The following is a 17,162-nucleotide window of genomic DNA, read 5'->3' as shown; positions in this document are numbered from 1 at the left end:
AAAGAGGCAAAATGAGGAAGATGTAGTTATTGTGAGTTAGAATACCTCTTTTTGTGAGAATTGCATTCCTCTTTAAAATGGTGGTATGACTTGTGATGAAGTAGCTTTAGTGTTGAAGTTAAACGTTATAATGGTCTTTTAATGGCACCTTAATGGCCTCTCTGAGGACTTGCACTGAAATAATTTTACCTTCTCGTAATTGCACTTCATAATGGACTGGAGCAGCACAATTTAAGGTCTCCTTAATTTTTTCATTCATTTGTTAAATGTAACAAACCCTCTAAGTAACCGTTCTGTCAAATAAAGGAAGTATTAAATTTTTTTTTGATTGTTGTGTTAGATATATCTTCCACGCCTAAATATTTTGTCTGTCTCAGCAATAATGAAGTAGTGACTGTTTTTTGTAAAATTTTGTCTGCATTGCCTAATAATGATAATGTGTATATTGAATTGATTTGCCATCTGAGAGGAGAATTTCTCATGATGCACTCTTTATTTCAAGTGTATGTGTGACTTAGAAGATAAGTGTCATGAAGAAGTAGATTATTACATATCCATCTTATTCTGTGCAAAGAGCCAGAAAGAAAGTGCCCGTTCACCTTTGTTATTTTTGTGAGGCCCAAGTGTTGAATGGAAATAGTTCACTATAAATCTGGCACGACTTCAGCTCAACAGGCACAGCTACAGATATGCCATAATAAAAAGAAAATTTTACAATGAGTTTCTGTGTCATGAAAGCTTCAGATATAACTGCTGTTGAATAACTTTGAAACTTTTAACTGTGTTTTCATGTAAATGACCTGGCAGGGCAAGATTTCACCTTGAGCTTGTTCATACTTTGACAGTTTTATTTCAGTTCTTGCCACAGAGATGTTAATTTTAGGTAAACATCCTTTATAAACAAACTAATTCTAATCTGTAACTTCAGTGTATAAAGGCAGCTGGGCCTATTTCTGAATGATTACATAACACTCTAGTATTTATTTACTTTGATTGAGTGTTTGAATATGTTATTAGTATTCTGATATTTCACATTGCAACGTTCATGCATGCATTTCTTGTCAATGTTTAGCAACATTTCGTCTGGACACAAAACGTGTGTGTATGTGCTATCCAAACAACTGAAAGTGAAGGCCTCCCTCTGAGAGGGTTGTGAAATACTGGAGATTGAGCTTGTTTGTCCAGAAACTGCACAGAATTAAGAGGCGAAGATTATTGAAAACCACCGAATGGAATTTTGTCCTGGCTATCCATTTTGTCTGTCTTTCTCTTAATTTCAGACATGAATAACATCCAAGAAATAGGAATTCACTACTGTCCATCTTTTCTTTACTTTTCCCATTTCTGAATCAAGGGGATGGGAAAAAGAGTTATTTGCAGGTAAGATTAGGATGTCATGAGGAAAACATAGCATGTGGGGTAAACCTTCAGCTTTTGATATAATGTCAATATATAATTTACAAATTCTCTAATTGCAATGTCTGTGAAATGTTTATATCAGTCTTGTTCAGTCTCTTACCGTTACACTTTTTTTTTTTGGTAATTTACATCTTTCTTAAGACTTCTGTTTGCTAGTTTTGACTTGAAAGGTTCCCATGGAGGCTACATTAATTATTTATATTGGCAAAACCCCAGCCGATTTGTATACTTGAAAATTATTTCTGTTTTCAGTTTTGATTGGCTCATTAGATTTTCCTTGTGCTACAAGTTAGCTTTTGAAGTATAGAATCATTAGGTGTATTTCTAAGAGTAGCTGGCCAACAGACAAGCTTAGGTTAAGTCTAGTTGTTCTAATTATTAAAGCTTTACCAAGAATATTCCCTTATTGTATATAATCAGATGAATAGCTCTTGCCATAGTGGTGTGGGGTTTTTGTTTTCTTTTTACAGAGTTTTATTTTACTTCTCTTGTCTCTCCCTTTTTCAGCTGAAAATGTCAATGTTTTGTCTTAGTCTATTAGTGTTTTCTTAAAATCATTTTATAGGATGCTGGCAGCTCAGAATACACTTTTGATTAGGTTTTTATTTTCCTGTTAATGGCAAATACTGCCCAAATGAAGCTTCACAATTAACAATTATGGAGCCTTCCTTGGGAAAGGGCTGCTGAGTTTCTTTGGGAGGGAAGATTAAAATAAAACATGCCAAATAATTTGAAACGTATTTCATAGGCATGCTTAGTATGTTAGTGCTGCCTCCTGAAGCTAAATATACTTGTGCTTAACTCAGACTTGGCTGGATTCACCAAGATTAAAGCTTGTTGACATACTTGCAAATCAGTTTTTGTGCCACCAACTAGTTTCTAGTAGTACTACTAACTTGATTAGCAGTATGCTACTAGTATTATAGCTTAAAATGCATCTGCCTGGATAAAGCCACCTACAAAATAAGAGCTATCTTAAGATCTAGTGTACTGTTCTATTTTTTTTTTTTGATAAAAGAGAAGATTTTCTACCTCATTGATTTGATAAATGTACTTGAAACATTTTAATAAAATTTTTGGTGGAAAAAAACCAAAGAGAGACCTTATGCTGACTGTCTCATTATCTTATGTCTTATTATATTTTGCTACTTTCCATTCTCCTTGTTTCTACATTAGTGAGGGTAGTCTAGTAATAAACTATCCAAATAACCACTCTTATTCATATATTAAAGTGGTAATAAAGTTGGCTCTTTATCAGTCAGTAGTCCTATGCTTTGGATTAGTAAGATAATCATGTTTTGAGTTACGTCTGCTGCAAGAAGAAACCTAGTGGAAATCTGTAAGTGCATGCTCAAATGACAGGTTGATATATACTTCTTACACTGTGTCTAGATTAGGAAGATGGATGTCATTTAAAATATGTTCCCTAGCACACTTTTAAACATTCCTGGAGCAAGTGTTCAGCACATCTGAAAATGTGTTACCTTTATCTAGCTTTACAGAATCCTGCTGAAAAACTTTTTGGGGACACTTGGTTTACAAATGAAGCTGGTATGCCCAAAATGTCATCAATCAGAGTCTACATAACAATCTGAACATCTATTTACATCCTTCACAACTGTATGAAAGGAAGTTTATTAACACTTACAGGTTATACACTAAGCTAGACCTTAACTCTCAATATTTACACAGTTTAACTACATGCTAAGACAAAAGAGTGCAAAGACAGTGATGAATTTTGTAATTCCTCTTTCAACAAATTTTACCTTCTACTGAAACTATAATATTTAGTTCATTATTTTAGGAAGACACAAATTGAAGCAACAATGGAACATTCTAAATCTTCCTGTAATTACTCTAGGAATTTATACGTATTATATTACGTGCCCATTCAAGATCAGATTTTTTTCAGTCACGCAGTGGGTGGAAAGGCTTAGGCACACCTGCCAATATTAATGCTTGGCTTTTTGTTGCTTTGCAGCCATTTACTTCTTTCCTGGCTTTCTCTTGCCTCAGTTCTATGAACAAAAGAATGTACCTGTTTCTGTGAGTGACTTCTTACCCTCACTGCTGTTGGTTAGAGATACCCATGGGGCACTTTTAACTCTTGCATTCATGCCCAAAGCTACACCTCATCCAAGCAGGGAATCTGAAGATGCAGCAGCAGCAAATGCCTTTTTAAATTTTTCTGTGGGACTACTTCTGCCCTTTGGCCAATTGACTTTTGAAGAACCTTTTAAACTACAGTTCTGAGCCTGCTTTGCAAACTAGAAAACCCACGATTTTCTGTAGATAGTGTGGGGCTTCCTTCTTTACTGTATTTATTAGAAATTACAGTATTTAGATATTGATGAGATCAGAAAAGCAGTATGGTTCAGGGACTACCATTCTCTTGCATCTATGCGTGCTAGCAGAGATGACGTTCAGATTTCAGAGACTAATTCAGTTTTACAGTTAAAAAAAAAATATTTTTTTTTCTCCTTGAGACACATCAAGGAGAAACGTTATTCCAAAAAGGGAGAGGGTCATGTCTTTTCAACTTCACAAGTCTGTGGAGCTACCTAAGCATGCTTTAGAAGGGAGCAGCGTCTGTTCTAGTCAAAGCATAGTAATTCTTCATGCTTCCTGTAACTCAGTGCTATCCCACATGATCCTTGAACAGGGCTGTTTCTTAAATGCCATCGTTGTATTTAGATTAATTGAGAAGTTGGAAACAATTTTTGCTGTCATTCATGTAGCAGGAGCCATTGAAAGAGGAAGTTGGTACTTACATAAGAGGCACAACTTTGTTAAATCGAGGGGAAGAATTCTGTTACTTTTTTATGGACGTTATGTTGAAATTAACTTGAATTGATCCATTTAAAAAGTTTTAATTTTGTTATGCACGCTCCAGAAATTAATTTCTTGTTTGGTATTCTTGATTGGCTTTGCTGTAGCTCCTTTATGCATGCATATTCAAAATGCCTACAACTTAATTCCTGATACTTGCTTCTAACCTCTAATTTATCACAGTGGAATCATTGTTCTTGGGTTTACTGTGCAATTAGTGACTGTTTGAATAGATGCACCTTTCTCGTTCTAGAAGTGAGCCTGCTATATTTTATTTTCTTCAGTCTAATTTGCTTGGAGGCAAGCACGTTATAGATAATCATAGAATCATAATAGAAGAGATGTGCTCAGTTCCTAATCTAACAGTCTTTGTATGCTTGATGACGTCTCACATTGCTTTGGTTACTCTGCCTATGTTGCTGTGACTTTTTTTTTTTTTTCTAGGAATGAATGCCTAGTTTGGATGGTCAGTAAGATAAAAGCCTTTATTTTGTGTCCTGTGACCTGGTTGGTAGCATAGTAGACCCCTGAACATTCTTCTGTGGCTGCTGTTTACTTGAGTATCAAGTGCTTAACCACTCCTGCTTTGTTTTGTGACTTACCAAGAGATTTTTTATTATCTTCAACCCAAAGTACTTTCTTTTCAGGGGCTGTTTTCCTGAAAGCTTTCAGTTAGGAAATAGGATCAGGAAACATATTACCTATAGTAAATCTCATCTATTATATTTAGTTGCTTATGTGATTTGTGAACTTTGATCTTGAGGATGAGGAGGTCTGGTTATGTTACCCAAAATGCTGGTTACAGTATTTTCACAATGTTCCTAAGCTATACAGAAAAGCAAGGAACTTCTAAAGCCTTTATTTCCAAATATTATGAAGAATGTGAAAGAGCAATTGAATTACAACGTGCCTCTGAGAAAGTAAAAGGAAAATTGCTTTTGTAAAGAACTCTGTCACTTGGGTGTTTGTACCTGACATTTTGGCCCCATACATTAATCCTAGCAGATAACTGTGTAATCATCATGCTTTCTGTAATATGAGAGGAAATGAAATGAAAGCGATCGATGGAAAAGAAATGGAAAGGCAGTATTATAAGTAGTGAAGTACAGAAGAGTAAGAAACTAGTAGTGAAATAAGAACCAGCTTGAAGCCAATTTTAATAAAATTGGAAAAAATGCAATTAAAGTGTTCATGATACCTTAATACCAGAAAGGCATTGAAGAAAACCTTTGGAAATAAGTAGCTAATTTTAAAGCTTCAAGTCTTGGCTGTTTATTTCTTTCAAATACTGGAGAATTCATTAGTTTATAACTGTAGATTTAGGAAAGGTAATAAAGTAATATGTGCTTTTTTCCTAATATCAGTTGCATATTTCATTATTTTTGGGATCCTTCATAAGGGGAGAGGACAGACTGGGTACTGTTTATAATGTAAAACATTGTTTAAATGTGTGGCAATAAGCAGTATTTTCAGAGTAGCAGGCTGAAATGTTGCTTTTAATGTTTTAGCTCAGCAACTAAAATCACATCTGGCATCACAAGATAAAAGAGCGACATCAGGTTAATGAGCATTTAATATTTTTTCTAGAAATAATACTGAGTTTCTGTAAAAGCTGCATTTTGAAATCAAGCAACAACACTTACAACAGTTTATCTCTTGATAAAAGTAATTGAATATAAATCTGTCTTCCTTTGACAGATGCATGATAGCATCTAGTCCTATAATACTTGTTACATGTTTAAATGATTATGAAGATACATATTTCAACCTGTGTATTTTTTAATGAGCTATTCCCCCTGCCTGAGTAATTTGTTAAGTACTAAATATATAAGCCATTATTCTATGTAAATATATGAGTTTATTTCATAAACCTTTATTTTAAAAGTATTTATTACCAGGTATGCTTAAAGTTCAGCAGCCTTTGGTATTTAAAATACAACTTTCTAAATAGTTCTAAGACACCGAATTTCTTAACAACACTTTGAAATTAAAGCTGTAGTTGTTACAACCATGTCTTTTTAAATTATAGTGTTGTGGCCTTTGTCTTCAGCCTTAAACTGTTCTTGGGTACAAATCCTTTTTCTGAGCTCATATGTAGATGCCTCTCAGAAGAATGAGTTTTGGATCCTCTTCTGGTGAAGAGTCTGTAATTCATGTTCTTTTTTGGCAGAGAAGGCATGATCCACTACTTCGTTCACTTAAAATAAGAAGTTTTTAATGGTCCTAACTCCTAGGGGACTCTCTTGTCCTCTGTTTTGTACCTGGCCCTGAAAAAATTTTCTTTTGAGACTGAAGTCTGGTGGATATATTTTGACCTAGTTCTATATTCCTTGCAGAATTGCCATGCTCTAAACTAGTTGATAGTGTCTGTTTGTTTATTATTTACCTTGGTGATTTAGAGAACATGCTTCTGGATTTGGGAATCATGTTGGATGCTCTGTGGGGATGTGGGTCATTTTGTCAATGGTGCTGGTTACACCCATGAAGTCTTTCAGGGTTATTGTTCCATCCTGGTTTGAGCCAGCCTATATGGAAAAAGTGAAGAAAGACCAGAAAAAAATAATTTCCACACAAGTTATTCTTGAAGCACTTGACTACCTCAGTTGAGAGAAAAACCCTGAAATGCCTTTCATCCTGGAGAATCTGTTAATCTGACATCTGAGAGAGGCAAACTCACATGCAGAGGACTCATCCCTTTGTGACCTCTCTCCCTTTTATAATGATGGCTGCCTGTATGGAGTAAGCACCAGCGACTGAGTAGACTTTCATTTCAAGCTTTGGATAGAGTGTGTTGGAACTCTCCATCTAGCCACCTTTTCCCCTTATGATTAAGCAGTAGAAATACACAGGAATGCGGAACTACTTGAGAGACTCTAAGAAAATGCAGACTTGATGGTGGCTTTGTGATGTTCCTCTGATGGGATTTGAAGCATCTTTCCTTGCTAACGAAATGTCGTAGAGTTTCTGTTTGTAGGCATAACACGATTAACATCCCTGTAACTTCTAGGTACAGAATGGTGTTTGTAACGTGGGGCAGACACATTCTGTTAGAGCTGAGCATTCCCAGCTCCCAGCTTTTTGTAATTTCTCATTTATACAGAAGGTGCACAGCTTGTCCTTTAGTTGTCTTGTTTTCAGTTCTGCACATCCATTTTTGTTTCTTGATATTCAATGGCTCACCTTTACAGGACTTTCTCTTGGCATGGCTGCATCTCTTAAGTGATTGCTGAAGAGCTAACTGTAAATATCAAATACCACTTCTACAAATAGCAAGTAGAGTTTCCCTTTTCCTCTGGAGGGTGAATGTTGAAACTCTGAAATTGTTCTTCTATGAATGCACTGCACCGTATCCTCATTGCAGCAGGGCACACACTAACGTATCAAAATTACGCTGAGCTAAAGTCACCAGCTGTGAGACTTGAAGGAAAATCCCAGGCAGGTCATATGGAACCATACCTAGGACTGAATGCACCCAGATGGAGCTTGCAGAGCATTGGCACTGCACAGCAGGACAGGGTCCACTATCCTCTTCTGCTGCCTTGTTTGACTTCTTTGTCCATTAAGCTATGAAGCCACAGCAGAAGTGACACCTGTCAGCATTATTTAAAAGCACGTTTGTGGGCTCCTGTGAATTTGCATTGGACCGTATCTTTGTGGAGGTCTGTCCTAACTCTTCTGTCTGAACTGACGGCTTGTATTGGGGATTAATGGTAGGGTTTTGTAGCAGGGGCTGCAGGGGTGGCCTGCATGGGAGGAGGTCGTGAGGTGCCCTGTGCTGCTGCAGCTGGTTCCAGCTCACTCTGAAATGAATGAAAACAGCTCACTGTGGGCCAAAACTTCAGAGGAGAGTGTGGTGCCTCTGTTCATGCCTATTGACGAAAGGGGGCAACCACGAGGACACATGTGAGGATGCATGTAAGAACACACAGAAGACGATGGGAGGAGATAGGGGAAGACATGCATTTGGAAAGAGGGAGCAGAGGAGCAGTAGGTAGCAAAAATCAGGGAATGAAAAGAGTAATGTGCAAGGATAGGCAAGAAGAAACCTCTAGGCCCTGAGCCCAGCCATCCTGCGATGGCCACATCCCAGTCTCACTGAAGGGATGTGGAAGGTACCAAGTCTAAGGCCCAGTGAAAAGAGATGAAACTGTAGGAGTAGGGAAGGAGAAGGGCTGGGCTGAAGTGGGGCCTGGGGAGGGAAGGTGCTTCCATAAGTGCTCGTTTAATTCTTGGTCTTTTTTCCTCAATACCTGAATCTGTAATTAAAAGTCTACATTAAGGGAAAATAAACTAAGTGAATTTCCTCAGTCAAGACTGCCTTGCCCATTTGACTGTAATTCAGAAGGCATTGCAATACCATTACCTGAGCAAAAAGAGGAAAGCATATGATGGAAAGCATAACAGTGGAGAGAAATGTGGTATTTGGTAACTTGTCCCTTGCGCATGTTCAGTGGTCTCATCCACGAGAGTTGATCGTTCCCTCCATTTCATGTAATGGAGGGAAATGCACAGCTTTAGGGGTGCGCTTATTTAATTTAGAAAGCTTTTTTTTAATCAAGCGGGAACTCGCAAGTGCTGTTGAACTTGCTTTACTTCATTCTTCTTGTGAAAATTGAGTTTTCATACTTAATCACTAAAACATGATAGAAAAATATCTGAAGTGCATACCACCTGTTTTTCCTTTCATCTTGATTCATTCATTAGCTTCCTCATATTAAAAGCCCTCCAATACATAGTTAACCCTTTTTTAATACTGTGAAGCTTGAAATGATCATTAAAACTCATTAAAGCAGAGGAACTTACTTTCAAAAGCAGTTTAATATTAAAACTTTCCTGATTTCTTTTCTTGTAGATTGGGTAGAATACTTAGGGTATGGCCATCACAGTTCCAGTCTTAACTGACTATTCAAGTAATTAATGATAATTGGTTGCTTTGCATTGCAGAACTGTGCTCTGTGCTAGAAGATACTTTGATGAAATAATTTTCTATAATGGAATGTTGTCTTCTGAGTATGGACTATGTAATAATGATATTGTCAGTGAGTCCTTTTTGTCTAGTAAAAAGAAAATATAATTGAAGATAAAAACACATTACCAAAGTCTTGGTTTTTTCTCCCCCTTTACATTCTCCTGTATTTTGAATTGTGCTGTTGCCACAAGAAAACAAACATTTACTTATGTTTTCTGATTTACCAGGTTGATTTTGTTTTTAACAACCTTTAAAATGCACAAACATGCAGTCAATTTTATTTTGGTTCTAATTTAAGTGCTCTTGTGTCAATATATATATATGAAGGTTGAATTAGATCTCACTTTAAAAGAAGTAATTTTTTTGTATTCTGTTAATTGTCTAGTCTGTTCCCAGCATTATATAAACAATTTTAGAATTGAGAAATTGATTAGAATAGACAAAATTCAGAATAACCTTCTAAGCTCATAAGCAGTGTTGTTTTCATCCTGCAAGTTTTTGCAGGAAGAGAATGAGTAATCTCAAAGTACTGTGAAGTAAAATGGTGACTTTAAAGCAATAAACTGCCTTGGGTGTGCAGAAACGGCAATGAAATTATCATGAATCACTGTCAAAGTGTTGATTTATTTGTACTATTAATATTAGAAGTAATAAAATGGTATACCATTTGTTACCCATTTTATTACACAACTCAACAGGTATTATGTGGTATCATACAATCATAAGATATTTTATAATCTAGCTTTTACTGAAGCAGAACATTCATAGGGAAAATAGTTTTGATATTTAGCCTTCTCTCACAGGAGTGAGCATACTGGGTCTTTATATGGGTCATTTGTTTCTAGATTTCTTAATTTTATCTTAAAACTATGACAAAAAAAAAGCACCATGAAAAGCATGTGCGTTTGATTATAGTGAACTATATTTGGTAACTGAAATTGTAATTCAGGCTGGTTCTGTTTTCTAAAATATATTATTTGTAAACAGTTTCCTTTCTCTTTAAAAATAATTTTTAAAATGTGAACAGGACTTTTTATTTTCTGAAAATGTTAGTTGCTATGTAATTAAAAAAAAATAGATAACTAATAGAATAGGATTTTCAGAAGTGCTGAGCACCAACCTAATTCTGTTCAGAAGAAACTGAAAAATGACAGGACTTAGGCCAGTCCTTAGAAATCTCTGTGTAGCTCTGTGTTGATATTCTTATCTGCCTTCTCCGTTAAGTTAAAGTAAAATTCTACTTAAAATTACAAACTGAGTGAGAAATATGATAATAGTTTATCTATAGGCAGGTGTGAAAGCTGTAATCTGCTAGGATTCGTCTTACTCGATGGAAAGCAAGATATGATAGAGACAAAAATTTGAAAGAAAACTTATTTAAAGGGAAAATGTATTTGGATACATCTCTGCACAGAGGTAAGACAGCATTACGAATGGAAAAGTATAACATGAATTGCCATTGAAAACAATGTAGACATTTCAAGAAATAATACCAGTCGTAAAAATGTATTACTGATTTGTGCCTTGTTAATAAAATGCCCTAATTGTAATCAACCGTGCAATTATTTCAAACAGACTTTTATAGCTTGGTAGATACGACTTTGGAATGCAAAGCTTTCTCAGCCATGAGGATTTGCTGTAGCTACTTATCAGTACATTGAAAACAAAATACTGTGATTCTTTATGAAATTGTCCTTATCCTTCTTTTTAAGGTGTGGGATGCTGTAGATACAGGCTGCTGTTTAAAAACATACTCCTGTCACTCCTCTGCTGTTCGAGCTGCCCAGTGGTCATCTTGTGGAAGAAGGATCCTCAGTGGGGGCTTTGATTCCGTGCTGCATTTGACAGACGTAGAAACAGGTAAAGGTCACTTAAAGGTGCATTATAGCCCTGTCTTTATTGAGTATGGATAACTTTGGATCTTATAAGCCTTATTCTTTCTTCTAAAAACATAGATAAGTTCTATAGATCAAAGTTAGAATTCTTGAAACATGTCCTCACTTTAAAAAAAAAAAGTATCTTAGCAATTAAGGCTAGTCGGAGGTATTTAAGAAAACTGGAATGTCTCTAACTTCATGATCACATGTAATTTCTGTTGTCAGTGCAGAGATAAATAGAATGAAATGTGTATTTTTTTATACTCTGTCATGCTCATTCATTAAAACTTTTGAAGAGCCTCCTAAGGCTGACTTTAGTAACATCTATACATATGGTTAATTTAATCGTAGGCTTGTACCTCGTTCTCAATTGGATTTGGTTTATGTTCGGGCTCAAAGTTAATTAGATGATTTTTTTTGGTTTTTTGTTTTGTTTTGTTCTGAATAGGACCTTAATTAGGCATACAGAAAATTAAATTCTGGTATGAAACCTTGAAACTGAACCTGTGTTGCTGTGATGTAGTTGTGAATTTGATTTGGAGTTTGATTGTTGTGACCTTAACGACTAATTTCCTGGATGCTGTATCTCCTCATGTCTTCTTCACAAACTAAAGTGCTTCCGTCAGCTATATTTCTTCTCTCCTTTATGTATGTTATCAACATTCATGCGGCAGCATTCACTGGGGCTGTACATAATAGGACACCTCTGTGTGTGTATAAATGAAGATTAGGCCTAAAATAGTACCTTGTCAACTGAAGACACACAATTTTCTTTTTTTCACTTAATTTATTTTTAAATGTTTAATGCCTGTGAAGGTGCAATATTTTTTTTTGTAAGACTACAAAAGAAATCCTCACAAAATTAACAAGCAGTTCTTGTCTAGGAGGGTTTTCTCTTATATAAAAGTAAGAAGTACATTATATGTGAGTATCTGGAGAGTAGAAGTCCTATTCAGATGAACTGGGAAAGCAGCCAAGGAAATTTGTGAATATTGTTCACATGAAAAGAAGATTCTTTTCCATGCTCTATGAATTTACTTTTCTCAAAATTTGTCACATTAGAAGTATTTAAATTCAATGATGGCTGGAAGGGAGCTGTTGGTGTTTGAGAATGTAAAACATGTGACACGCTTATGGAATATTGATATTTTGAGAATATTCTGGTTTTGTAATGGGGAAAAGAGCTTTATATATTTGACATACTAGTAGCACATAAGGTTAATATACCAAGTCATTAATTTGTCAGACTTCTTGTCTTTTTTTTTTTATTTTCAGTCTCATTTCAGCAACCTCATTTCTAGTCTCATATGTAACTGAATTTTACTAATCCAATTGGATTTAATATTGACTGTAGTGCTTACAAATTCTAACCAGAATGGCCTCCTCCTTAATGGCATTTATAGTGGTAGAATACATTTTAGTGCCTGAGTCATTTGAAGGGACTAGTGTGGGGAAATTCACATTTTATAAAACCATAGAACAAATTCCAAAGATATGTAATTTTAATCATACACTTTAATTTCTAATGTCTCTTTGACTTAACTATTTAATGGGGTAGTAGTCTGGATTAAGTTGATCTTAGTGGTTCATCTGAAAGAAGGTATTACTAGTGTTTTAGGCAATGAGAACAATAACAAATTGTATTTACCAAGTGTCAAGGCAGATAAGCTTATAAATGTTTTTTTCTTACTGACTCGTGAGTTCTGTAGTATTTCTAACTATTTAAACTTTATGTGTGAAGGTAAAATGAATGCTTATAATCCTTGAAAATACCAGATATCCGTTATTGCCTTATTTCAAGAACACAGGATTCCTTGTAGTTCTGTGAACTGCAGTTGTAATGTTGATGTTTGGATCTGACTTTCAGTGATACACACCTCATTTGGAAAAGTATGATATAAGTGATCAGAATTTTATTCTGATTTCCTACACATACAGGCCAGTTTCTGATTTCCTTCCCTGTTGTAAAGTTACTCTTTTTTTTTTTTTTTTTTTTTTCCCCCTACATTTCAGTCGATTCTCTTCAGAGAAACAGGGCAAGCAGTTTGCCTCTGGAATCTAAATCAATTTGATATAAAAAGCCTCATTTCCATTTGAAAAACACTAAGGCAGCTATAAGATTTTGGTTTACATTAGTTCGCTGAATCGTTCATTCCTCCTCACTCATCGTCAGTGCTGAGATGATTTCTTCTTTGATTAACTTCAGATAGATGTTAGAACTGTTCCTGCACAGAGGAATTTTAAACACTTTTTTGAACTTCATTCTTAAATACTTTCCATTGCTAAACTGAACTAACTACCAGTGTGTTTAAATGCAGTAAATGTATGCCAGTGGGATTTTATAAATAACGCTTTAAGGCTTGATGCTCTTGTCTCTTGTGAGTGTTGTTCTGGTTCAACATTTTTCTAGTCACATTTGCTAAAGTCTTTCTTGTTTTTGTTTTCAGTATAGATTTTACATATTGCATCTGTATTATTAAAATTGCTACATGTCCTTCACCAAAAGAAATCTAACAGTCTAAAAGAATGACCTTTAAAAGTTTAGGAAAGGTTGCAAATACACCTTAGAACATGCATGGTGTTCAGCTGCTCTGAGCTGCTCCGTTGATGATTTTTTTTTTTGGTGTTGTTTTGTATTGTTTTTCTGTTAGGAGCATAGCTTCTGCCCCATTAAATCAAAATTGTAGCCTAGCTAATTGTTTGTTCTGGGTCTAGGGACAACTAGTTATGAGATTCTTCACAGAAATGTGCCAACATAGTTTTAACAAAGAGTGCTAGAATAAATTCCCCATGAAATTTTGTTTCTACGCTTGCACTTAGGTTTGGGTATCGCTTGTCCTAGGATACTGCGTTTTCTGGAGTGGTTTAGTTTTTTTTAATCTTTGTGGTCTGAACAACATCAGGATAGAAGCAAACACTGAAATCTCATTAGTCACAAAGTAGAATTTTTGTTGTTGGCATAGAAATCCTGGTGCAGGGGATCATAATCAGAAGATGCATCCATGAAATCTTATCCTGCAGTTGTACACCATCAAACCTCTTCCCCTCATCAAGTGTATTTAATGAAAGTTCTTATGTGTAAGAAGATGTAAGATGCTGCAAGCAGGAAGAATGCGCTGATAGGAATCTCATGAAGTTCAACAAGGACAAATGCAAATTCCTGCATCTGGAGTGGAGTAATCCTGTGCAACAGAACAGGCTGGTGCTAAAATGGCTAGAAAGCAGCTTTGCAGAAAAATACCTGGGTGTCCTGGTGCTGAATATGAGTCAGCAAAGAAGGTTAACTTCATCCCAGATCAGATTAGCAAGCGTTTACCTAGTACATAGAAAAGATGATGCCAGGCTCTTTTCACAGGCATGTGGTGAAAGGATGAGAGGCAAAGGACACATGTGGGAACACAGGAAACTTTTTGGCTCAACTGAAGGGTCATCAAACACTAAGACAGGCTGTCCAGAGAGGCCGTGGGGTCTCTATACTTGGAGATACTCAGGACTCCGGTGAACAGACCCCTAAGTAACCTGCTGCAGCTGGACCTACTTTGGGTAGGGATTTGGACTAGACCCCTGGAGGTCCAACCTACATGATTTGTTGAAGAACAGGGAAAGAGAAGAATTCAAATTATTGAGATACAAGGAGTTCACTTGTCCTGGTTTGGTGAAAATAAATACTGTTGTACAAGTCTTTGTTTTCTAAATGGTTTTTTTATGTTATCTTGAATTGTCCTAACACCAGCATGTCAAGCTAAGACTCTTCACAGATATGGTTTTCTTGAGAACTGTTGTACGATCCAAAATATGCATAAAATATTTAAGAAACTCAAGGTTATTCATGCCTCATTCATGTGAGTGGTTCTGTGGGTACAGTTTGCATGAGGCAAATTCAGTACTGCAATATGGGGTTTCATAAATATTTGTAGATCCGAAAACTGCAGCTGAGCTGCCTGTAAAGATTACTGGTTAATATTTTTTTAATTGTCCAATATTATATACATTATTTCTTCATAAAAAATAAAGCTTTTTGAAAGGTTTCACAAATGTGATAATAGTGCAGCAGTTTGAACCAGTGAGACTCCCTGGTTTTGTTAATCTCTGCTAACAACACACTTGCAGTTATTTTCTACTAGTGATGGTTCAGACACTTTGTTATTTACATAGTAAGTAGTGCTATATTCAGTAAGCATTGAAAAAAAATTTTTAAAACAATTCTAGGTCAAGTACATTTGACATTTAGCTTCTCTTACATCCAGATGTAACTGTTACATCCAGATGTAATGGAGATGCTCTACCAACTTTAGAAGGATAATTGTATTTTTAGTATTTATTTATAACTATTTTATTTTTGGAATATATGTTTTATTCATCAGCGGATTTTTCATTAGTCACAAATGAATTGGTACAATAGCATAGGCAGAACATTGGCTGGGTTGATACTATTTGCATGTTGTAGATACTTTTCATTTCTTTAATATTATGACACAGGGAATGTTCCAAGAATTTTTGGCACATTTCTTATGTTGCCAAATGCTGCAGTTGTATTTTAGTTCATGGACTGAACTTGATATCAAATATAACTTCCGTGGAGGTATAGTGGGGAATTTAAATTCCCCATTATTTTGAAAGTTTTCACATTGCTGTGGCCAGGATACTGAAATAAAGCTATTGGTTTTGAAGAAATGTTCAGATTATATATAATGTGGTCATTTAAATCTGGTTTTGTTTTGTTTTTTTTTGACTTGTTTTATTTTATGTTATTTTGAGGGTTTTATAATGGAACATTTTGTACCTCCAAGAGGATGGTCCAAACTTGCTTTTCTATGTTTTCTTTTGTATTCTAATTTGGTAGTCCTATAGATATAACATTATTATTGTTAATGTAATTTATTTGTTCCCATAGGAGTTTTAGTGCTCATACCTAAATGTCACCTCAGGAGAGCTGTGATTTTCTTTTATTCCTCACCTTCTTTCCCAGGACTATGTAGATACTATGTTGTTTTAATATGTATGAAGGTTTTATATGACAGCTCAGATAAAAGCCTAGCTGATTGATTTTTCTTTTGAATTCATATAGGCATCTTTGATGTGAGGTCAAAAGTTCCTCTCAAAATTCAGCAGTTTCAAGTAATATGTTGAACATAGTTTAGTGGTCACTTTCCAGCTAAGGAGTAACAGCATTTTACTTTTTATACTCACTATAAGAAGCAATACAAGAAGAGAGAAAAATGTTTATTTTAGGGACATTTTCAAGGGTAAAAGATAGAATGATTTAATATTTCAAGCACCTTTGCCTGCTAGAAACTTGTGACTATGTACGGGAAAAAAAATAGGAAACACATATAGTCAGTATAACTTTAGTTCTTGTAAAAATAATAAAGCAATTTGTAAGCATGCCAAGATGCGATGGATAAGCAACAGCCATCATTGATTTGTTAAGAACAAATTATGTTTGATCAATCTAATGTTCTCACTGTTGTGCATGAGAGAGATTGTGACTGTAGAGAGTTGATTTGGTTTTTTTTTAATATATTGTTTCGTGTCTGTTTCTAAACACACTGGGGAAATCCATTCTGCTTAGCAAGATTACTCTCGTGTCCTTGAAAGTCTTAGGCTTCACTGCTTTACAGGTTGGTTTAAGGAAGTGAAAGGTTTTGGATTATGCAGGTAGGGGTGTGAACCTGAGGACCACTAAACACAGTTACAGAAGCATCCTGTGCTCAGTAACTGTGCTGATTTTCTATGAAAAATTCACAATGTTAAATAGCCTTTAAAATATCTGATTTCACAGTTGAGCAGCTTCACAGTAGGCTGCAGCATAAAGGAGCAAAAACATATGTTCAAGATCTTTGTAAAGATTTTTGTTCGTACTGTGTATGTTGCTGGTGAGCCTTTAATGAGTGAAGAATTAAATTAAAGCACTTTAAGAATATAAAACACACTGCAAAGATGTAGTAGATACTGTTACTGAAATTGTGAAAATTAAAGATTGAGAGAAACATTTGCTTTCTGCTTTGGAATAACAACCTCGCATACGGGAAAATGATATGTGGGATTGATTTTCCCTCAGTTAGCCA

The 17,162-nt window shown here is 35.4% G+C and overlaps 1 protein-coding gene across 1 annotated transcript in view; it reads left to right on the top strand.

Moving 5' to 3' along the window:
* Nucleotides 1-17,162, top strand: part of WDR25 (WD repeat domain 25) — a 70,083-nt gene that overhangs the window by 26,813 nt on the left and 26,108 nt on the right. Inside the window, exon 3 of the mRNA XM_086462306.1 lies at nt 10,930-11,077. Coding sequence (XP_086318432.1) covers nt 10,930-11,077 — 148 coding nt within the window. The remainder of the gene's footprint in view (nt 1-10,929; nt 11,078-17,162) is intronic.

This window comes from Leptosomus discolor, chromosome 3 (assembly GCF_034619465.1).
Source record: "Leptosomus discolor isolate bLepDis1 chromosome 3, bLepDis1.hap2, whole genome shotgun sequence".
NCBI classification, from domain to species: domain Eukaryota; kingdom Metazoa; phylum Chordata; class Aves; order Leptosomiformes; family Leptosomidae; genus Leptosomus; species Leptosomus discolor.
The sequence above is the reverse complement of the archived record's forward strand: the minus strand, read 5'-3'. Positions and strand labels throughout refer to the sequence as shown.